This window comes from Herpailurus yagouaroundi, unplaced genomic scaffold (assembly GCF_014898765.1).
Source record: "Herpailurus yagouaroundi ecotype Mexico unplaced genomic scaffold, PumYag 215, whole genome shotgun sequence".
NCBI lineage: Eukaryota > Metazoa > Chordata > Mammalia > Carnivora > Felidae > Herpailurus > Herpailurus yagouaroundi.
In genome coordinates this window covers 742,472-765,830 of record NW_024412446.1, presented here as the reverse complement: position 1 = coordinate 765,830, position 23,359 = coordinate 742,472, and the positions used below count along the sequence as shown (strand labels likewise).

The 23,359-nt window shown below is 39.4% G+C and overlaps 1 protein-coding gene across 17 annotated transcripts in view; it reads left to right on the top strand.

The window, feature by feature from the left end:
* ACACA (acetyl-CoA carboxylase alpha) overlaps positions 1-23,359 on the top strand; it is a 283,001-nt gene that overhangs the window by 102,267 nt on the left and 157,375 nt on the right. For 16 of the 17 annotated variants that reach the window (XM_040455131.1, XM_040455127.1, XM_040455128.1 and 13 more), the window contains 9 exons: positions 2,117-2,227; positions 7,986-8,195; positions 11,614-11,784; positions 13,183-13,344; positions 13,671-13,834; positions 18,578-18,728; positions 19,702-19,805; positions 22,034-22,115; positions 22,514-22,659. In XM_040455131.1, the coding sequence (XP_040311065.1) occupies positions 2,117-2,227; positions 7,986-8,195; positions 11,614-11,784; positions 13,183-13,344; positions 13,671-13,834; positions 18,578-18,728; positions 19,702-19,805; positions 22,034-22,115; positions 22,514-22,659 (1,301 nt within the window). Of the gene's footprint in view, positions 1-2,116; positions 2,228-6,455; positions 6,553-7,985; positions 8,196-11,613; positions 11,785-13,182; positions 13,345-13,670; positions 13,835-18,577; positions 18,729-19,701; positions 19,806-22,033; positions 22,116-22,513; positions 22,660-23,359 lie in introns of those variants that run through there. The other variant, XM_040455137.1, reaches the window with a different exon arrangement.

Sequence of the window (23,359 nt, the reverse complement as noted above, 5' to 3'; positions counted from 1 at the left end):
AGGCTCTGTGCTGACAGCTCAGAGCCTGGAGCCTGCTTCAGATTCTGTGTCTCCCTCTCTCTCTGCCCCTCCCCCACTTGTACTCTATCTCTCTCTCTCTCTCAAAAATAAATAAACATTAAAAAAATTTTTTTTAATAAATATTAAATTTTTCTTTTAATTCTTTGCAAATATTCTAAATAGATGACCTGTGCCTAGAGTTTTCATATTTTCTTAAAAGGCCTGCCTTCTTACTGATATCATGTGGACTACCCTATTTTTTTTTTAAGTCTTTTCCACATTCGTGGCTGTTTCTTTGATCCCTATCACCCAGTGATAGCCCTTTCTTTGCCAACACTATTTCATCATGCTGTTTGTTTTTAAAAAAAAAATTTTTTTGTTAATGTTTACTTATTTTTGAGAGAGAGAGAGAGATAGTGTGAGTGGAGGAGGGGCAGAGAGAGAGGGAGACACAGAATCCAAAGCAGGCTCCAGGCTCTAAGCTATCAGCACAGAGCCTAAAGTGGGGCTCAAACCCACAAACCACAAGATCATGACCTGAGCTGAAGTCAGACGCTTAACTGACTAAGACACCCAGGTGCCCCTGTTGATACAATTTTAGATCTTATTATAATGTAAGCCATAAATCACTGGAATGTTTGGACAAAGGAATGACTTAGTTAGTTTAAATTTTGGTTAACTTCTACCTACCCCCTTTACTTTTTGCCATAACAATACTGTCTGGACGTTTTTCATATCACTATATATAAAAGCCACCTCATCCTTTTTAATAATTGCACTGTATTCTCTTTTTTTTTTAATTTTTTAATTTTTAATGTTTATTTATATTTGAAAGAGAGAGAGTGGGGGAGGGGTAGAGAGAGAGGGAGACACAGAATCGGAAGCAGGCTCCACGCTCTATGCTGTCAGCACAGAGCCCGACGTGGGGCTCGAACTAACGAACTGCGAGGTTATGACCTGAGCCGAAGTCGGACGCTCAATCGACTGAGCCACCCAGGTGCCCCAATTGCACTGTATTCTAATAGATGGGCATATCTTGATTTAACCAGCTCCCTACTTAATGGATATATAATTAATTTTCAGAAAGTTTAGAATTGCTACCCGATCATTATCAAATGTTGTAAATGTGAAAACCGTATTTAGAGTATGTTTTGAAAATAAATTTTCTAACTAATTTTATTAACATTTGGGCACCTGGGTTGCTCAGTCAGTTAAGTGTCCAACTTAACGCTTGGGTCATGATCTTGCTGTTCATGGGTTTGAGCTCCACATTGGGCTCTGCAGTGGCAGTGTGGAGCCTGCTTGGGATTCTCTCTTTCTCCTCTCTCTCTACCCCTCCCCTGCTTGCACACATTCTTTTTCTCTGTCTGTCTCTCTCAGATAAATAAATAAAACTTAAAAAAAAAATTTCAGTGTCTTGTTATTTTTATCTTTTACAAAAAGTTAAGTGAGAAAATAATTTGTGGATATGTGAGAGTTCTGATTTGTTGAATATTTTATGTTGTCAGAAACTGTACTGAGACCATTGACTACCTATACCTTATTCTGATTTGTTGAATATTTTATGTTGTCAGAAACTGTACTGAGACCATTGACTACCTATACCTTTTTTAAAAATAAAAATTAGAGGTAAAACATGAAGACCTGCATACTATAAGAAATTCCAATAATATAGAAATAAATACAGTAAAAAGTAGAGGTATATCTATTTATCTTCCTTTTATCACCACTGGTGTATATTCTAGCCTTTTTTTTTTTTTTGCACCCACATATGCGGGTGTATGAAAGCATACATAATTATATATAAACATACAGTTTTATTTTGTTTTTGGCCTACACAGGATTGTCTTACATTGAACCATATGAAATTGCAAATATTCGACCATTTTTTTACCTACAAAAAAGGCCATTTCTTTTGGTTCAGCCTAATGCTACGAATATTGTTTTACTGCTGCGGCGCGGGGGCCCTACCCCACCTAATAGTATGTCTTCAGGACCTTTCTATTTTACTACTTTTGGACCTACCAATGGCAGCATTCTTAAAGGGAGAAACTGCCAGTTTTCTCCTTCCCTGTTATTACTACTCTTATTTCCATTTTTCTCTTTCTTCTTGAAGGCAGCAGAGGAAGTTGGATATCCAGTAATGATCAAGGCCTCAGAAGGAGGAGGAGGGAAAGGAATCAGAAAAGTTAACAATGCAGATGACTTCCCTAACCTCTTCAGACAGGTAGAATACAAGTTGTTTTTGTTTGCTTGAATTTACATGTATATCAGAGATACATGATTTAACTCACACTATATCTACAATCTGTTATGTTGTACACCAAAAACTAATGTTGTATGTCACTTATACCTCCATAAAATAAAAGATAATAATCATAATATGATATGGATGTCCAGAAAATATGTAATTTTTTATTTTGTCTGTAAGTACTCTAGTCTTTCTCCTAGCTCCTACCTGCTTATTAGCAATGTTCAATTCAGTGTAAGGTTTTATTCAGTAAGGTGATTCAAACAGTAGTTATTCTCCATAATATAAAAGTCTTCCTATATGGGAACACCTGTATGATCCCTGTGGCTCACAGGACCTCATAGTGATAAGAAAGAGTCACAATGCCTTTCGACATTTTTGTGTTTCTCTTTTGCTGGCATTGTAGATAAATTATGTGGTTAGCTCCTGATTTGGATGCTCTTGCATGGCTGGGCTCAGACTCTCTGGTTGGCTTTACTTCACTTCAGTTCAAAGTGGCTGCAGGTTCCAGAGTTTATGCTGTTTGTCCCATCTACCTGGCCAGCTCAGCAGCCTGCACCCTCGTCTGTGCTGCATGGCCACTGCACCTTGGCACAGGAACCCTATGGCAGGTCTACATTCTATCATTGGGGATTTTCTAGGAAAGCTGAGCTTCAGATCTCTGCCTAACCCTCTGATTTGCAGCCATGTTGGTGTGGCCATACTATAGGTTAGTTGTGGAGGCCAAATAAATGATCTCTTTTCAGAATCTTAGATAATTGGGGGACAGAAGTCTCTTCTTTCCTGCCCGAGGACTACCCTCACATACTTGACTCAATTTCTTTTTCTCCTACCAGAAAAAGATGAGTCAGAAAAAGGCAAATTGGACACCTTCTGGGCTTTCACTTTCCTAGCTTCCCACTGTTCTTATTTTTCCCAGCATTTTTTACTTTCTACTGTCTTTTACTAGTGTCTCTGGCCACCTTCTATTTGCCCTCTTTAAAAAGCAAACAACATTAAACAGCAAACTGATAAAAGTGATAAATCCATTGTTTTACTGCATTATCCTGTTTTGAATGTCAGATTTTGAGTATTACCCTTCTTTTTCCTTTTTACCCTACATTCCTTTTGTAGTTTACCTGAATTTATAGGAAGATCAGTGCCTCACAGGATCTAAAGGAAAGGACTTTCACTCTTAGAGGCAAAAGAAAAAGCATGTTAAGTTTTAAATTTTTTTTTTTTCAACATTTATTTATTTTTGGGACAGAGAGAGACAGAGCATGAACGGGGGAGGGGCAGAGAGAGAGGGAGACACAGAATCGGAAACAGGCTCCAGGCTCTGAGCCATTAGCCCAGAGCCTGACGCGGGGCTCGAACTCACGGACCGTGAGATCGTGACCTGGCTGAAGTCGGACGCTCAACCGACTGCGCCACCCAGGCGCCCCAAGCATGTTAAGTGTTAAAAGTATAACTCCTTTAGGTATTTTGAAACTGCTTATTACCATGGAATCAAATAGTTCAAGCAAGAATCTAGAACACTAAAATTAGGAAGTTGTATGCGAACGTCCTTAAGTTCCAATAATGATTAACCAAATAACAAACAAATCCTCCCATTGAGAACAAATTAGAAAAGCTGGACAAAATTGTTTTACAAATCTATTTCAAGGCATTAGAAACCTTTCACGTTAGTAAAGAATTATGGGGCTAAGGTATAGGAGAAGGAAACCCAGGGAGGTGGCATTTAAGGCCACTTTTCCCTTGGCGATATCTTTTGGTTTGAGAAGAAGCAGTTGAAAAGCTGATTGCAGTTTTCAACAGTCTTAAAAGACTAAAAGGACAAAACTTAGACTTCAGGGGTTTCTAAGGAGGGTGCCCTGGGAAACTTTCCCGTTTTAGGTTGGGATCTTGAAGGAACTATACCTTAGGAGTAAAAATAAACTGGAAATAGACCAACCCACACAGGCATTAAATCTCAGCTTCAAAATACTCAACCTTTGATTCAAGCAAGGAGTTCTAGGATTGCTGGTGTAACTAACCACCAGAAAGAAGCAAATATAATAATATCCAGGATCTCAAATTATTTCTATTTATTTTTCAAATGTGGTATCAAATAGCCATTTAAAGGTAAGCAGGCATATCAAATTACATGACTGAAAATCAAGAAAAAGGAAAGTCAGTATAAAAGACCCCATAGAGAGTTTAGATAATGGATCTATCAGACAAGGATGTTACAGTAATTATACTTAATGTTTTCAAGGAAATTAAAGACAAGATTGAGAATTTTGTCAGAAAAGTGGAAACTATAAAGAAGAAACAAATTTTAGAGCTGAAAAGACAATAACTATAATTAAGAAGTCAGTAGAGGAGTTTAATAGCATATTAGATGCAATTGAAGAGAGAATTAGTGACTGGAAGATAGCTCAGAAGAAAATCCAGACTAAAGCATGAAGAGACAAAAGGATGAAAAATACAGAAAAGAGCACGTGAGAGATCATTTGCAAAGATGACCATGATAACTTCTCCTATTTCTCTATACACACCCTGGTATAATATGATTTTTGCCTCTCCTCTCATCAAGAAAGAGAGTCTTTTTCCCACTCTGAATTTTTGCTGGCCTTGTGACTTATTTTAACCAAGAGAATGTAGCAGAAATGCTGTATAAGTTCTGAAGCCTAAACCTCAACTGGTCTTGTAGTTTCTGCCATTGCCCTCTTGAATTGAGCCTCAGACTGGCAAGTGAAGAGCCTGGTCTAGCCTTTTGGAGAAAAAGAGGCCACATGAAGTAGAGAGGAGTTGTCCCAGCTGAGACTTCCTAGACCTACATGCTGACAGTCAGCACCACATTTGAGTCATGAATGTGAGACCCTGTTAGGCCATCCAGCCCCAGTTAAATTGTCAGATGACTACAGCTGCATGATTAGTAGCTTCTGGCCAGGATCAACAGAAATACCCAACTGAGCCCCAGTCAATTGCTGTAAACAAATCAAATGCTCAGTGTCCTGTTACTAAATTTTTGGTGGTTTGTTAAGCATCAGTGGGTAACTACCACAGAAATTGATACCTAAAGGTGTGATGCTGCCATAACAAAAAGTAAAATATGTCGCATTGGCTTTAAGACTGGCTCATACATGGAGGCTGGGGAAATGGTGGAGATTGTCAATGAAGACTGGAGGAATGGTGGATAGGCAGTGAGGGAATTATTAGTAGGGTCTGGAAAAAAGGGTAGCATATGTTGTGTAATGATGGAACAAATTGTCTGAGGTAACTTGGAAAATAGAGAATGTATTTAATGAACTCATGGACCTAGTTAAGGAAATCTCTAGACAGAATGTTGAAAGTATCTCGAATCCTTCTGGTGACTTATGCTAAGGAATAATAAGAGAGATGAGCTAAAGAAGGTGTTTCAAACTTGTTGAGTTTGAAAACAGAACTTTTTTTCATTCCCAGTCTCTCCACCTGGTAAAAAGATCCTCAAAGTAAAAAGTGACCTCAGGGTAAAGGCCAAGTCATGAATAGCTGTGAGATCCTTTAAGGCTTAGAGATATTTAAGACACTACCTGGTGGATTATCCTCTCAGCTAAAAGGAAAGAGTTTCAAAGAATCTTAAAGGTGTTATCCCACAGCAGCCTGATATGCCCAAAGTATAGAGATATCTGTGCAGAAAAGTTATGGATGTATCTTTTGGGGCAAGGAGTAAATCCCCCAGTGTGATTCATAGGAAGCCCACAAAGTTTTCAATGGACTTGTACTGATAATTACACCAAAGGGCCTAAAAGGGACAGAGGTAGTTCAAACTTCAAAGAGCCTTGTGGGTCTTCAATTTCCTATAAACAGGAAGCAGAGTGAGAAAGCTATTCAGCTGTAAACATCTAATAAAAAGAGATTTGTCAGAGAGCAGAGCCAGGAGCCCAGAGAGCATAGCTAAGAACAAAGGAGAGCCATGCACCGTGGATTAGGAAAATCACTGCCAGGGAGCAGAACAAGACCCTGAAAAATTTCCCTGCCCCTAGAGTAAGGGAACCTGACATGTACCCATCTGGACTTCAGAGTTGCTATGGAACAGTGACCACTGTGTACTTCCCATCCTCTCTTCTTTGAACAGGATTACCCTTTATGGTTATCCTTTTCCCATCTCATCATTAAATAGTGGGGGTGTTGGGGCAGATAACTTGTCTTTTTAGTTCCCAGATCGTTGGATCAAGAGAAACTGCACCTGAGGAGCTGCACCCAAGGAGTCTTATTCGCATCTGGACATGATTCATGAGAAAATGGACGTCAAGCCTGATGCCATGATTGGATGACTTTGGGGGTCTTGGGAGGGGGTGAGTCTATTTTGCATGTGGGAGGTCTATGAATTATTGTGGCCAGAGGGCGGACCATAGTAGATTGTTTGCAGACATGGCCGCAATAACTCCTCCCATCCTTGTATGTATCCTTTTGCAATGTGATTGCCTTTCCTCTCATCAAGAGGTGGCATCTCTTTTTCCACCCCTTGAGTCTTAGCTGGCCCTGTGGCTTGCTTAAACCATTAGAATGTGGCAAAAGTGGTGTTGTGTAAGTTCTAGAGCCTAGGGCTTGTGAAGCCTTGGAGCTTCTGCCCTCACCGTCTTGGAACACTGCATTGAAGAAGCCTGATCTAGCACATTGGAGAATGAGAGGCCACATGCTATAGAAATAAGCTGTTCCAGTCGAGGCTCCCTTGACCTACCTGCCAACAGTCACCACAAGTCACCCGACATTTGAGTGAGACCATTCAGCCCCACTTGAACTACTAGATGATGATATGCACAAATGACCCCAGGCAAGAGCAGAAGAACAACTGCCCAGACGAGGACAGTATCGTGAGCAAATGAAACAGTTGCTGTCCTAAGTAACCCACTGAGTTTTGGGGTGACTTGCTACATAGCAAAACAGCATAAAAGACATACGGGATACAGTGAGATGATCTAATATCATGCACTTGGAATCTCAGAAATGAGAGAGAATGGAACAGAAGCAATATTTGAAGAAATCATGGAGCAGAAACGATATTTGAAGAGATAATGGTTAAGAAGTATCCTGAAGTTATATAAAAGTTACTAAGCACAGATTTAAAAAATACTATGAGTCCCACAGCACAAATACAGAGAAAACCACATCTAAGATTATCAGAGTAAATCTGCTACCTCAATCCCCTAAAAAAAAGAGAGAGAGAAAAAGAAAATATTAAAGCGGCCGGAAAAAGATTGCTTTCAGAGGAGTAATGATTGATAGTGGACATTTCAGTAGAAACAGTGGAAGCCAGAAAACATTGGATTGTCTTTAAAGTGCTGAAAGAAGGTAACCACCAGTGTAGAATTTTGTATCTAGTGGCATTATGCTTCAAAACTGAAGATCAAAATCCTTCAACTACAACACCCTCTGTGATGTGATGTGAACCAAGAAAGCATCTAGTCTGGAGCCAGTTGTACATTTGGCTGTCTGGAGTTGATGGCAGTATTTTACCCTTTTGTGGGATTTGTGTGTGTGTCTTTTCAGACTATTTTGTTTTTCACTTTTGTAACACATTGGATGTTCATGTTTCATAGTCATCTATTAATATTGGTTATATAACTAAGAATTCAACATCTTAAAAATAGGTGAGGGCATGAACTATATTTTATTCTTTTTTTGTATTCCTGCTAATTAACATGGTCCCTGACACTTCTAGGCATCTGCCTGTTGAAATTGAAGTGCTTACACTTAAGAATTTGTTTTATTTCCTCTTCTAATATAGGTTCAAGCTGAAGTCCCTGGATCTCCTATATTTGTGATGAGACTAGCCAAACAATCCCGTCATCTGGAGGTACAGATTTTAGCAGATCAGTACGGCAATGCTATCTCTCTGTTTGGTCGTGACTGCTCTGTGCAGCGCAGGCATCAGAAGATTATTGAAGAAGCACCAGCTGCTATTGCTACTCCAGCAGTATTCGAACACATGGAACAGGTGTGTATATGAAAAGCTGTAATTTTTGTTTTCTTACACAGAACTACTACTCATTCAGTTCATAGGACTCCTACTCATTCAATTCATATACTTGAGAATAGTGGAATTTCAAGTGGTTCTAGATAATTGCTAAGATTATATCCTTGTCCTAGAGGAAAAATAATCCTACTCTTTTCCCTCTAAACATTTCCGGCTCTAAATTAGTTAACACTTTTGATAAAAATGAGTGTACTGTTTCGAGTATGGGTAAAAAAGAGGAATGATTGGGGACAGTGAATTTTTTTTTTTTTTTAAGCAAGCTCATGATAAGCAGGTAGTTCCATTTTCTAGTTGATTATCTTTGAGTCTTCAGATGTCTTTATTCAGATCCATTATCTCTTAAAAGGTCTTCTGAGCATCTTAAAGTTTATATATTCTCTATTTTTGTGTAGAAAAGAATTCTCAACAGTCTGCAAGGTTTCTTGGAAACAGTTGTAGTTTAGGGGTCTGAACATGGTCTTTTCTGGAATAGTGACTGAGTCTTTATCTTATTGGAAATATATTTTCCATCTCTTTTTTCCTGAATTCCAAACAAGCTAAATATATGGTCATCTGTTTTGGAAGTTTAATTCCTACATGTGTATGCATTAATTAAGAATTATTCTTTAACTGCTATGATAAGGAGGCCTCCAAAATACAGTGGCCTTTTTTTGTTTTGTTTTTGAGAGAGAAAGAGGTAGGGGGCAGGTAGGGGCAGAGGGAGAGAGAGAATCCTAAGCAGGGGGCTCAGTCTCATGACTGTGAGATCATGACCCAAGCCGAAATCAAGAGTCTGATGCTTAACCGACTGAGCAACTCAGGTACACTCAAATACAGTGACTTAAACAAGGTATAAATTGTCTTTCTCTCTCTACCATTATTGAGAGATGAGTTGGTACCAGGGATCCATTCTTACTGCTGTGTTGTTCACTAGGAAAGGGGTGAGCAAACTCCCTTGGTGAGCAAGCCAAATCCAACCTGCCAACTTTTTTTTAATGCATATTTATTTTGAGAGGAGTCAGGGGTGGGAGGAGAGAGAGAACAAATGCGGGAGGGGCAGAGAGAATCCCAAGCAGGCTCCTCACTGTCAGCATGGAGCCGGACATGGGGCTCGATCCCATGAACTGCAAGATCATGACCTGAGCCGAAATCAGGAGTCAGACACTTAAACAATTGAGCCATCCAGGTGTCCCATAACCTGTTAACTTTTTTTGTAAATAAAAATTTATTGGATCGCAGCCACATTAATTTATTTATGTTATAGCCCACAAAGCTGAAAATAATTATTATTTGGTCCTTTAATGAAAATGTTTGCCAACACTTGCCCTAGGGTGTCATTATCTTCATGATTAAAGCTTCTTCATAAGATTATGTTCATATTGTAGCTTGTGGGAGGGGGAGAGAAAGGACTTAGAGGGCAGGCACGTAAAAATGTGATTCAGAAGTTACCCATATTCTGCTCATATCCCATTGGACAAAATTCAGTTACACAATCACACCTACCTGTAGGGAGTGTCAGGAAGTGTGGTCACTAACTGGGTGGCCATATACTTGGCTGAAATTCAGGAGATACTGTTACTAAATGACACAAAGAAAAATCACTGGAGAGCATTTAATAATCTGCCTCAGTCTGCTCCTCTGGCTACCTGTTATCCTTTCACACCCCTTTTCTCACTCTTAGAACATATTTAGTCTTTCCCCAGCAAAATCAGCCCAAAGTCCCATCCAGTTACTACATTCAGCCCAGAGTCCAGGATCTCTAAGAAATGTACAGTTCTCGCCATTAAATGTTCATGTGGTTTTTCATGGGCCAGTGATCTAAAATTCAAGTTGTGTACCCCTTATTATTCTTCCCTGTAGCATATACCCAATATACAGTGGTGGAATATGAGCAGGATAAGTCCCACTTGGAAAAAAGGTAAAAAATATACATAATCGTTGGTCCATAGCAGTTATCAAATCCTTCTAGACAGGAATTATGATGATTTCCTGCCTTGTATTAGAGTAATACCTCAGTTAGCCCCCTGGCTGCCTCTGGTTCTGCTCTCTGGAAGTAAATCCCTTATCCATCATCCCTGAAATACCTGTGATTGTTCCCTGCAAAGTTCTTCCTGATTGAGGTTTCTCTGTGATTGGCCTTTGGAGACTATGCCTTCTTTGGCAGAGTTGGTGCAAGAGGAGAGCCACAAATATTACTCTAGTTATCAATCACAGGCTTTTCAAGGCCAGGTTTGTGGTGCGTTCAGAAATACAGTACCTTCAAAATTTAGTTTCTGGACTGTGTGCTTCCAGTCAGCTTCAGGTAAGAGTAACCACACCCTAAGATTTCTGGAGATAGTAACTTTTCCTCTAATAGTGAATCTTTGGTACCGGGTTGCTTCAGGGTGAGAATCTAATCTGGTTTTGGGATATAAAAGTAGTTGATTTTTTTCACATTCTGACTTTTTCTAACTATTTTTCTTAGACTTCGTGTGTTATCAGTGTTCCAAGTTATTGTAGAAGACAGTTTATCAAGTGTTTTGTTATGCCTAACAGTGAGACCACAACCTTTTTAGTCTGCAATATTTGTTTCCTTGCTACCCACTACTCTTTTGCTAAGGTGGCATCGCCATGTTTGAATTTTTCTAAATAGTAGCATCTTATCTGAATTTTATAATTTCTGTATGGATTAGTATACAGGTTAAGCTGTTTAAAAAAGAGGTCCAAAAAATACAATGACTTAGATGAGATAGAAGTTTATTTTTCCTTCCTCTCATAATCTGAGGTAAGCTCTCCAGGGTTAGTAGGACAGTTCTACTTCCTGAGGCCATCTTGCAATTCAGGTTCTTTCTGTTTTGTTCTGCCATTCTTAGTCTGTTCTCATCTGTATGGTGGAAACTGGTGTGAACTATCATGATTACATTCCAGTCCACAGAAGGGGAAAAGCTAGGAATAGAGGACAAGTAGTTTCATTTCCAAAACCCAATTCAGTGCTTATGCATATTACTCACTAATGCTGACATTATATATGTCAAAACTGAGTCACTAACTAAAGAGAGGTTGAAGAGTATAGTCTTTAGCTGGACAGCCATGTTTCTAGGAAGGTGACCAGGAATACTACAAACCAGGGCACACTGAATAGACTGTCACAATGTTTTATTGCCTGTATATACTTATACTGATAGGGTGAGGTTGCCTATGATGCCAGGTGAAAAACAGTTCTCCCCCGACTCTGGATTGAGTTTGGTACCCATGTCTAGGCACCTTGTGTAATAATCAGAGAGAGTGAAATTTACTCTTATGTGGCTAAAGACCTTTGGTGGCTCTTGTAAACAGTGGATATTTGAGTCAGGGAGAGGCTGTAGGGTCCACCAGCTGGTCAAGGTGAGACACTTATGTTGACTTGTATTTCCTCTTTGAGTGTGCGGTGAAACTTGCCAAAATGGTTGGTTATGTGAGTGCAGGGACTGTCGAATACCTCTACAGCCAGGATGGAAGCTTCTACTTTCTGGAACTGAACCCTCGGCTACAGGTGGAGCACCCTTGTACAGAGATGGTGGCTGATGTCAACCTCCCTGCAGCGCAACTCCAGGTGAGTCACCCTGATCTTGGCTGAGAGAGTTGCCTAGAGAAGTTCTGAATGTCAGAGATGCCTGAGAAACTGGTTTAACTGGTATCTGATAAAGAGAAGCACCTCCTATCTGAGTCTCATCTAATGTTCATCTCATGCTATATGGGTTGTGATGTGTGGGTTGGCTTTCCTGATGGGGTACAAATCTAGTAATACTATCATATTTTTTAGCCAGACACATGTGATAGAAACTGTCATAGCTTAGAAAGAAACTTTAAAAATAATATGCTTTATTTGATTATTTTAATTGGAAAAAACCCTTGTAATTGTCCTCTACTCCTTATTACTCACGTTCTATATTAAAGCAGTTCCACATCAGAGTGGTGGTTGTAGTTTCTCCTGGCAAGACTATGGCAGCACATTACTTTTATAATGTTTTTTTTTTTTTTAATTTTTTTTTTTCAACGTTTATTTATTTTTGGGACAGAGAGAGACAGAGCATGAACGGGGGAGGGGCAGAGAGAGAGAGGGAGACACAGAATCGGAAACAGGCTCCAGGCTCTGAGCCATCAGCCCAGAGCCTGACGCGGGGCTCGAACTCACAGACCGCGAGATCGTGACCTGGCTGAAGTCGGATGCTTAACCGACTGCGCCACCCAGGCGCCCCACTTTTATAATGTTTAAAGTGCTAGCTGTCAATAATGTTTTCTCCACTCATCCCAGGAAACAAGCATGAGGGAAGCAGTAATTAATGGCTAATGATGAGGTCTGATATTATTTGTATCTAATATGTTCTTTGCCCACATTGGGAGCTCCTTCTGGGTTTCCATTAAGGACCAAATATTTATTTACTTTCTCCAGTGGTTTGTGTGAATAATTATGAAGTAATTATGACACAGTTAGGACTTTTTAGCTGTCTGAACTTCTTGGATAGGCACTTACACGAACTCTTCCCATATATATATATATATTTTTTTTTTTAATTTTTTTTTTTTCAACGTTTATTTATTTTTGGGACAGAGAGAGACAGAGCATGAATGGGGGAGGGGCAGAGAGGGAGGGAGACACAGAATCGGAAACAGGCTCCAGGCTCTGAGCCATCAGCCCAGAGCCCGACGCGGGGCTCGAACTCACGAACCGCGAGATCGTGACCTGGCTGAAGTCGGACGCTTAACCGACTGCGCCACCCAGGCGCCCCTTCCCATATATATTTTAATTCTGCTCCTTTAATGGAGAAATGCAATAGACACACACACACAACTTAGAGTTACCTATTTGATTATTGTAGAACACAGGTTACAATAGAAATAGAGTATTTTAGGTGAAGGTTACTAAAATGAAAAATCTTGTAGGTAATCTGATAGCCTCCACATTTTAAGGAAAGGAACTGTGAAAAATGAGTGATATGTTTCCTTTCAGATTGCCATGGGGATCCCTCTGTATAGAATCAAGGATATTCGTATGATGTATGGAGTATCTCCCTGGGGTGATGCTCCCATTGATTTTGAAAATTCTGCTCATGTTCCTTGCCCAAGGGGCCATGTTATTGCTGCTCGGATCACTAGTGAAAATCCAGATGAGGTAACCCATCACTTAAAAGGTTTATACTTTTTTTTTTTTTCTATCTTGTGACTTCCTCTGGAGATGGAAATTTATAGAAGTCTCATCAGAGCAGACAAATAAGTGATCACTGCTCCCTTGGCCATTTAATCCAACTTTAGTCATTATGGAGTCCTTATTGGGTGGGTAGCACTGGATGTTGGCTCTCAAGCCTTTCTGATTTTTGTGCATCATTTCTGCTTTTGTGTATGATTAACGCAGAGTCTAAACAGTGAATGAAGAATGAACAGTATGTTCTCTTCCTTGGAAGTATAATATGGTTTCTCATATTCTTCATTCTCTAACAGGGTTTTAAGCCCAGCTCAGGAACAGTTCAGGAACTGAATTTCCGTAGCAATAAGAATGTTTGGGGTTATTTCAGTGTTGCTGCTGCAGGGGGCCTTCACGAATTTGCTGATTCTCAGTTTGGTCACTGCTTCTCCTGGGGAGAAAACAGAGAGGAAGCAATTTCGTGAGTATAATAACATTTGATTGCATTAAAAAAAATAAATTTGTTCTAATCTTCAGTGAATGTGTGATCATGGGAATGGAAATTGTCTGCTACAGAAGTACTGATACTGTTTTGGAGGAAATATATCTTCAGTTGTACTTGCGTTCATGTTTTGTTAAATTATGCAGTGTTTGGCAGATGTTTTTCTGTTTGTTCTGAGTCTTTTCAAGTATTCTTACTTTAAATATTTTTGATAAGTTTATAAAATTGATTGCTTTAAAGAAATCATATTTTTCCACAGAAACATTGTTTTGGTGGGGGAGGTAGATTCTTGACCAAGAGTTTGGTATCATATAAAATCATAGGTGGGATCTGCTGTTTGTCATCAAAATAAAGGTATGGCTGTAAATGTCCTACAGGCATTTAAAATAATAAAGTTAAGGGTCCCTGGGTGGCTCAGTCGGTTAAGGGTCTTGATTTTTGGCTCAGGTCTTGATCTCATGGCCAATTGAGCATGAAGCCTGTTTAAGATTCTCTCTTTCTCCCTCTGCCCCTCCCCTGCTCTTTCTCTCTCAAAAAAAATTTTTTTAATAAACATATATATATTTTACTTTTTTTAAAAGTTTATTCATTTATTTTTTTTTAATTTATTTTTTTTTTCCAACGTTTATTTATTTTTGGGACAGAGAGAGACAGAGCATGAACGGGGGAGAGGCAGAGAGAGAGGGAGACACAGAATCGGAAACAGGCTCCAGGCTCTGAGCCATCAGCCCAGAGCCCGATGCGGGGCTCGAACCCACGGACGGCGAGATCGTGACCTGGCTGAAGTCGGATGCTTAACCGACTGCGCCACCCAGGCGCCCCTATTCATGTATTTTTGAGAGAAGGAGAAAGTGTGAGCAAGGGAGGGCAGAAAGAGAGAGGGAAAGAGAGAATCCCAAGTAGACTTCCACAGTTAGCACAGAGAGCCTGACACGGGGCTCGAGTCAATGAACCGTGAGATTATGACCTGAACTGAAGTCTGACTTTTAACCGACTAAGCCACCCAGGCACACAGCCCCTGCCAGTTTTTTTTTTTTGAATAATAAAGTCAAACTGCTTGTTATGTAAAAACTATATAAGGGAACTATCCACATTGTTTATGAGACCTTAGTGTGCTATGACATATACACATAGCTTATACACATATGACTGCTATGTCATAAGTTATTAATATTCTATTAAACATAAATATTAAACATTAATTTTTATTTATTATATTGTTAATTAAACATTAAAAAATACTACAAGCAGTTCTACTTTCCTAAAACAGTAGGGCTCTAGGAAGTAATTGTAACACTTCAGATATTTTAGAGTATCAAAATTGAACTAGTTCTTTCTATTTTTTTTTTAATGTTTATTTTTGAGAGAGAGAGAGACAGAACGTGAGTGGGGGAAGGGCAGAGAGAGATGGAGACACAGAATATGAAACAGGCTCCAGGCTCCACACTATCAGCACAGAGCCTGATATGTGGCTCAGACTTATAAACTGTGAGATCATGACCTGAGCTGAAGTCAGACACTTAACCGTCTGAGCCACCCAGGTGCCTTAGTTCCTTCTATTTTTTAATGGTATATTTTCTTGAACCACCTATGTTTATAACCATTTCCTTGACCTTCGCTCTGTATCCATCCATAGGCTGAGTAGTCAATAGATATTTATTAATATCAGCTTTTTAATAATGTGTATACAGAAGTAGGGAACTCTTAGTTTTTCTCTATTTTGTCTTCTACAGTTCTTCCCATTTATTCAAAACTATAAGTAAAGTTTTTCAAAATTAAAGCAATACTACCAGAAAAATTGTCTGCTATAAAGATGACTTTTTCTTTTGCAGCTATATTCTGCTTTACCAAAGTAAAGAAAATTTACATTAGAGCTTGTAAAATTGGTGGCTTTCCAACTAGTCACAGCCACAGATGTGTTTTTATTGGCTTGCAGAGTGTTAATTTTTAAAAAATTGCCAATATTTAAAAATTGGGAAATTGAAATAAATATATGGATTTCTGCCTTCTCTTAAAAATGGGATGATAATGACAACACTGGTTTTATATTCCACTTGGCAAAAGTTTACTGAAGCTTTGTGTGGCTGCTGCTTTTAGAGGAAACATGAACTCTCTCACCCAGCCCCCATCCATTCTGCCTCACTCATTTACATTCCCAGAGTGGCCTCTATTGGTATTTAGGTTTAAAGTCTTGATTACGGAGAGACCACTGAGTATTTTCTATAGCACATGTCCTCTAATCTGGTTCAGAAGCCTTTGCTCCTTACCTCCTGACCTGCTGTGTACATTTCTCTATGGTGTGAAGCTAACTAGGTTAACTTCTAGCATATTAAAAATATGGTCTTTAGGGGCGTCTGGGTGGCGCAGTCGGTTAAGCGTCCGACTTCAGCCAGGTCACGATCTCGCGGTCCGTGAGTTCGAGCCCCGCGTCGGGCTCTGGGCTGATGGCTCAGAGCCTGGAGCCTGTTTCCGATTCTGTGTCTCCCTCTCTCTCTGCCCCTCCCCCATTCTTGCTCTGTCTCTCTCTGTCCCAAAAATAAATAAACGTTGAAAAAAAAAATGGTCTTTATAATAACCTTGCTTCTTGACAACATGCCAGAAGTTCATTCTTCAGCTCAGTTTGTTTCTTCTTTCTGCATAACATTAGATCTATATTCTTCAGCTTGGTGTTCATATTCTTATTTTCCAGAATAGCCTCAATCCCCATTTCAGCAGTATTTCCCATAGATGGTCATCTAAATACCATGAGAACAGGGCCATGTTTATCTTATTGCTGCTGTATCCCCTGAACATAGTGTTTAGTAAATATTTGTTGAATAAATGGCTTTGTCACTAGTTCCTGTCCTCATACCTCAATCCTAATGTACCCTGAACACAACCCATGTTTTTGTCCCTCTTTCCCTTTGTTTTTGCCATTTCCTGTGTCCATTCATTCATTCATTACATTTATCAGATATTTTCTTAATATCTGTTGGTGATGGCAATATAATGAAGACACAAATCGGGGCGCCTGGGTGGCGCAGTCGGTTAAGCGTCCGACTTCAGCCAGGTCACAATCTCGCGGTCTGTGAGTTCGAGCCCCACGTCAGGCTCTGGGCTGATGGCTCAGAGCCTGGAGCCTGTTTCCGATTCTGTGTCTCCCTCTCTCTCTGCCCCTCCCCCGTTCATGCTCTGTCTCTCTCTGTCCCAAAAATAAATAAACGTTGAAAACAATAAAAAAAAAAAATAATGACACAAATAGAGTCTGTGTTCTAATGGAATGTTACAGTCCACAAGAAGACAGGCAATAAGCAACTAAACTCAATGTAGCAAGTGCTGTCTGTAATAGTGGGGTTACATAAATGCGTTATAGGAACATACAGCTGAGTCAGCTAACTCAGTCTGGGGAGACCAGGGACGGTTTCCCAGAAAGAAGTGACATCTAGACGGTTAAGAAGCATATACGAATAAACCAGGCCAAGAGGGTGTAAAGAGGAGGATGGAGGTGGAAAACAGAAAAATGGTTTAGGCTGAGGGAATGCCTGGACCATTGGGATGATATTCCTATCACTGTCCTAATTCCATCTATACTTTTATCCCATGTTGGATTCCACGTGCCTCATGAAACCATAGGGAGGTGGATTTTCTCCCTTCTTAAAACTAGTCCAGCATTTTGCTTGTATTTCTACTGGTATTTATGATATTCTGCCATATATTTTGAAAGCAGTTATTATGTCTATATTCTCTCTCCCTTATGAGTCTAGTATGTGTCTTGAGTCTGTGAGATACCTAATTAACAAGAAATTAAATATTTGTTGAAGTAAGGACCTGCCCTTTGCGAGATAGGCACTGGGCAGAAAGGTACAGGAAACGACTCACAGTATTTGAAATTTTGTTAAAATTAGATCATTTTTTAGGCCTCCTGGGTGGCTCAGTCAGTTGAGCGACCGACTTCAGCTCAGGTCATGATCTCACTGTGGGTTCAAGCCCCGCGTCGGGCTCTGTGCTGATAGCTCAGAGCCTGGATCCTGCTTCGGATTCTGTGTCTCCCGCTCTCTCTGCCCCTCCCCCATTCATGCTCTGTTTCTCTCTGTCTCAGAAATAAACAAACATTAAAAAAATTTTTTTTAATTAGATCATTTTGTACCTAACTGGGAAGTAACAAAAGTAATGAGCAATTCCTTCCACAGATGTCTAAAATGCAGCTTAAAAAAAAACCTCTCACATGCAGGGTCAGGCTGTTACCTGACTGTACCCAGCCTATTGTCTCGTTGTATGGAAACCTCATGAAGGTATTAGCATTAGAAAAAATGTATTGAACTATATACTTAAGTATATTTTATTCTGTGTCAAATATACTTTAATAAAATAAATAAGGTATAAGGAGGGGAGAATTATGCCCTAATCCTAGTTAGTTAGCAATAAATGAACAGAATGGTGGAAACTCAGTAAGTGAAAACTGAGGGTGGTTTGCACATAGTTTTTTCTGTACTCTACATAGTGAAAGGTGATATGCTGATGCTTTTATGGTAATATCAGTCCAAACTTTGTAAGTTTACTGACTTACAAAGTCCTGTCTGGAATGCACGTGAATGAACACAAGTAACATGTGCACCATCATTTGTGGAACTGTCTCTCTCCTCCCTCCTAAGACTGCAGAAGAATTGGAAGAATTCTTTAAAATGATTGAAAAACACTAAAACACTCATTGCTGAAACAGATCTGCTTCTGTTCTTCTCCCAGAAACATGGTGGTGGCTTTGAAGGAGCTATCTATTCGGGGTGACTTTCGAACTACAGTTGAATACCTCATCAAATTGCTGGAGACTGAGAGTTTTCAGCTGAATAGAATTGACACTGGCTGGCTAGACAGACTGATAGCAGAAAAAGTACAGGTGTGTATTTCCCCGCTTGACATACAACTTTTGGGATTGGGTTTTTATAGGGTTGTGGTGTGATCAGTCCATGTCACTAGAGAAAATTGATTTGATTCTAATGTAAATGATTGTTGATCTACTTGGTAAAATCCAGGAGTCAGTGTAATTTCAGCACCATCAGAGTTCTTGTGCTTGTGTTACACAGTCACTTTACGTGTTCTAGTATTATTCCTAAAATATATTTGAGAAGCGTCTAGAGATTGAAATATGTCTGTCCTCATTTGATGTTAAGTCTGCTTCAGAGTTACCCACTTTTATACATCTACCAAGTGCTGATGAGAGGGGTCTCATTTAAATCAGCAGTTACCCTTTGTTCCTGAGTCACTGGGCTATTCTAAATAAGATTTTGTATAGAATCATTAGATGCATCTAAATTATCTGAAGGTCCAAATTTTGATTATATACCATTTTTCTTTGAGATTATCAGTAACCAGATACTTGTACCTTTTTGAATGGATTTGTTGATTTATTTTGAGAGAGAGAGAGAGAGAGAGAGAGCGAGAGCAGGAGAGAGAGAATCCCAAGCAGGCTCTGTGTTGTCAGCACAGAGCCGACACGAACTCCATCTCACAAACTGTGAGATCATGACCTGAGCTGACATCAAGAGTTGGATGCTTAACCGACTAAGCCACCCAGGCACCTCTTGAATTTATTTATGACAAAATCTTGTTTTTGAGCTCTTCTTTGATTGGTTCAGTGGAAATCTTAGGGAGAGTATAGAGAAAGATGTTTTTCATCTCTAATTAATTGAAGTCTCTATTCAAATTCTAAAAGTAAAACGTGTTTTTATCTCAAATATCAGTTGAACAATAAGGTTGTAGATTCTCAATGCTAGCTGTTTCTTCACAGCAAATTTGGATCTGATTTAAATTGAGGGGCCATGGTGCCAAGTGACTATGCTTTTGACCTGCCCTCTTTTTCTTTTTTTTAGGCAGAGCGACCTGATACCATGTTGGGAGTTGTGTGTGGGGCTCTCCACGTGGCGGATGTGAGCCTACGGAATAGCATCTCTAACTTCCTTCATTCCTTAGAAAGGTAGGCTTTGTTTCTCAAAGGCAAGCCAACCAGTGGTCCTGGTTCAAAAATCCATTTATTCTTCTCTCTATCCCTGGCAGCTCGTGAGTGGTACCTATTATTCAGTGACGATGGAGGCGAGGGTGAGAAAAGTTGTGGGAGTTTTCATGGCAAATTATTTTGGGACTCTAACTTCAGATTTTAGGAATTAACTTATCCAGAGTTAGAATGGGTTGCTTTTTAAAAACAAATCCAGCTGAAGTAAGCATTCTCTCCTGTACAAGTATCAAATGTTTCCAAATATCCCCCCCCCCCCCCCCGCCCAGGGATGAAAATCTGGTATTTCCCACTAGCATTGAACCCTAAATATTTCATATATTACCTGCAACACCTTTCAGGAATTTGTAATTGAGACTGATATTCAGGATGACCTCATGAGTCTTTCAAGTAGAGAATCAGACTGTATGGAGCTCAACTAATTTCTGACTCTGGCTCTGGACATGAGGCTCTGCCTTTGAGTCCCTGGAGGAGTGGTCCAAGGGGCTAATCATTTTAAAGCACTTTAATCATAGGCACTGTGTTTCCTTCTATGTTATTAGACTTCTATCAGCTTTCTTTTAAGGTGTCTGAAAGGGAGAAACAAAATTGTCACAATTGAACTGAGATTGCAGTTATTCAAGTCTTAATGATAAATATCTTTCATTGTGTTGCTTTCATGCACTAAAACCTTCAGCAGCTCACATTACCCTTGTGTATTAAATCTAAATCCTTCAGTGTGACTTTCAACTCCCTATATACTTTGGCCCCTTTCTACCAGTCCAGTTTTGCAACATGCAATCTCATGTTCCTCAACATGCAATCTTTAATCTAGTTAAATGGTTTCCTTACTAGTGTACAAATGTGTCACACATAAAATCTCCTCTGCAAGCTCCCCTCCACCTTTTTAATGCTAGTTATTTTTTATTTATTTTTAAAACCTGTATTTTGAAATAATTTGATTTAGAGTGGCATGAATAGTACAAATAACCTCTTTATATTTGCACAGATTCATCAGTTATTTACCTCTTGCCTCACTTGCTTTATCACTCCCTTTTTCTGTTGTCAAAAATCTTTCTTGATAATATTTCCCTCCTTGGCAATGTCCTTCCCTTTCCCCTGAACCCAGCCATGGCCTATTGCCTTTTTTTTTTTTTTTCTTTTACTACCCCAAATGAAGTCCCAGTTGATAAGAGCAGATGAGGGTTGATTGTAGTGGAGCATTTATCTTTTATTAAGTTTTAATTTTATTTATTTATAATAACCAGTAATATATTCACATGGTTCAAAACTCAAAAGGCACAAAAAAGGTAGATAGTGAAAAGTTTCCTTCTTAGGTCTGTTCTTTGACCACCTAGTTTTTTTCTCTGTAGTCAACCCATGTTACCAGTTTTTTCTGTGATGTTCCAGACATATTATAAATATATATAAGCATATACACATAATATTTGTTTCATCCCACCCCCTTTTTTTTTAATGTTTATTTATTTTTGAGAGAACGAGAGTATGTGTAAGCTGGGGAGGGTCAGAGAAAGGGGGGACAGGATCTGAAGCAGGCTCCGCGCTGTTAGCAGAGCCCAATATGGGGCTCGAACTCACAAACCGTGAGATCATGACCTGAGCCGAAGTCAGATGCTTAACCAACTGAGGCACCCAGGAGCCCCTCAACCCCCTGTTTTTTAAAAACACAAATAGTAGGGGCGCCTGGGTGGCGCAGTCGGTTAAGCGTCCGACTTCAGCCAGGTCACGATCTCACGGTCCGTGAGTTCGAGCCCCGCGTCAGGCTCTGGGCTGATGGCTCGGAGCCTGGAGCCTGTTTCCGATTCTGTGTCTCCCTCTCTCTCTGCCCCTCCCCCGTTCATGCTCTGTCTCTGTCCCATAAATAAATAAAAACGTTGAAAAAAAAATTTAAAAACACAAATAGTAGCATACTCTGAAACTGTTCACAATTTCACTTACCCTTTTCATTTAATGGTATAATTTGGAGGGTAGTTCATATTAGTACATAAATGTTTTCATCTTTTTGATGGCTGTATAATATTTCATTATAAGGCTTTTTCATAATTCATGTATCAGTTGCTTACTGATGGTCCTTTAGGTTGCTTCTGGTGTTGATGTTTTAGGAAGTGCTACAATTAATAACCTTTGAGATTTCCTTATGAACTTCTGGAACTTTCTAGGAGTAGATGTGTCTCACATTGTTGTTCTTTCAGGGGTCAAGTTCTTCCTGCTCATACGCTTCTGAATACAGTAGATGTTGAACTTATCTATGAGGGAGTCAAATATGTACTTAAGGTATGCTGAACCCAATTGAAGACTACACCTTACTTTTTGTCTTTCTTTGTTAGCTTGCTTTCTTTAAAGGTCAAGATATGGGGGAAATGTTTGGTTTACTGCAGGATAGGGTATTAGTGAAATTACAGTCATTTGTGTCAGTGTTTTAGTGCCCTTCAATGTGACATATGCAGCCAAGAGATCAGGAGTCAGAGAATAACCAGACTAGGGAAAAGCATCTAGGGTCACCCTATGAGCTTGCAACAGGGCTGAGTCATGCCCATAGATATTGATGCTAAGAGCACCTTCCTCTCTGACAGAGCTTTCTTACCTGTATCTTTAAGGTACTGAAATTTTGTCTGGGGTTCCACCTGGAAGGGACACACTGACTTGTCCCTTCTGGTTCTCATTCCCTACAGGTGACTCGACAGTCCCCCAACTCGTATGTGGTGATCATGAACGGCTCATGCGTAGAAGTAGATGTGCATCGGCTGAGTGATGGAGGGCTGCTCCTGTCCTATGATGGCAGCAGTTATACCACATACATGAAGGAGGAAGTGGATAGGTAAGGGACTGTGTGAGGTCCATTTGCTGGTCATTGTATCAACCTTTCCTCTCAGTAGTCACCAGCTCTGGGGATTTTTCAGGGCCTATTTGCGTGTTCTTTTTTAAATAAAAAGAATAGTACATGTACTTAACAAAGATTTCAAGAGTACAAAGTGTTTATTTCCAGTTAAAAACACTGTTTCTCTGCCACTCCAGTGTGAGTAGAGAATGAAAAATAAGTTCTCATCTTTTCAATCAACCACTGTTAACAGTTTATTTTTGCAGAAATTTTATGTGGATATATAATTTTTATATATGTACATACTGTGTTTTTCTTTTGCATACATTCACAAGTAAAAAAAACCTTTAGATACTGTTCTGCACTTTCTTTTTTTCCTTTAACAGCTATCATAGACCTTTCAACACCAGTTATTCAACGTTAGTGTGACAGTTTCATGAATTAACATATGTAAAGTGCTTAAAACATTGCCTGGGGCATAATAAGCATTCAAGAAATTATTAGTTGTTATTAGTTGTTAGTTATTATATCATCATCATCTTCATGTTCTTTTTTTAAAATAGAGTTGTCTATTCTTTTCAATGGTCATATAATATTCCATTATACAGATGTACCATAATTTGACCCTTATTGAAGGAGATTTTGTCTGTGTGCATTGTCAGCAAAGATGGGATGAATGTTCTGTTTTCCTGTGTGTATA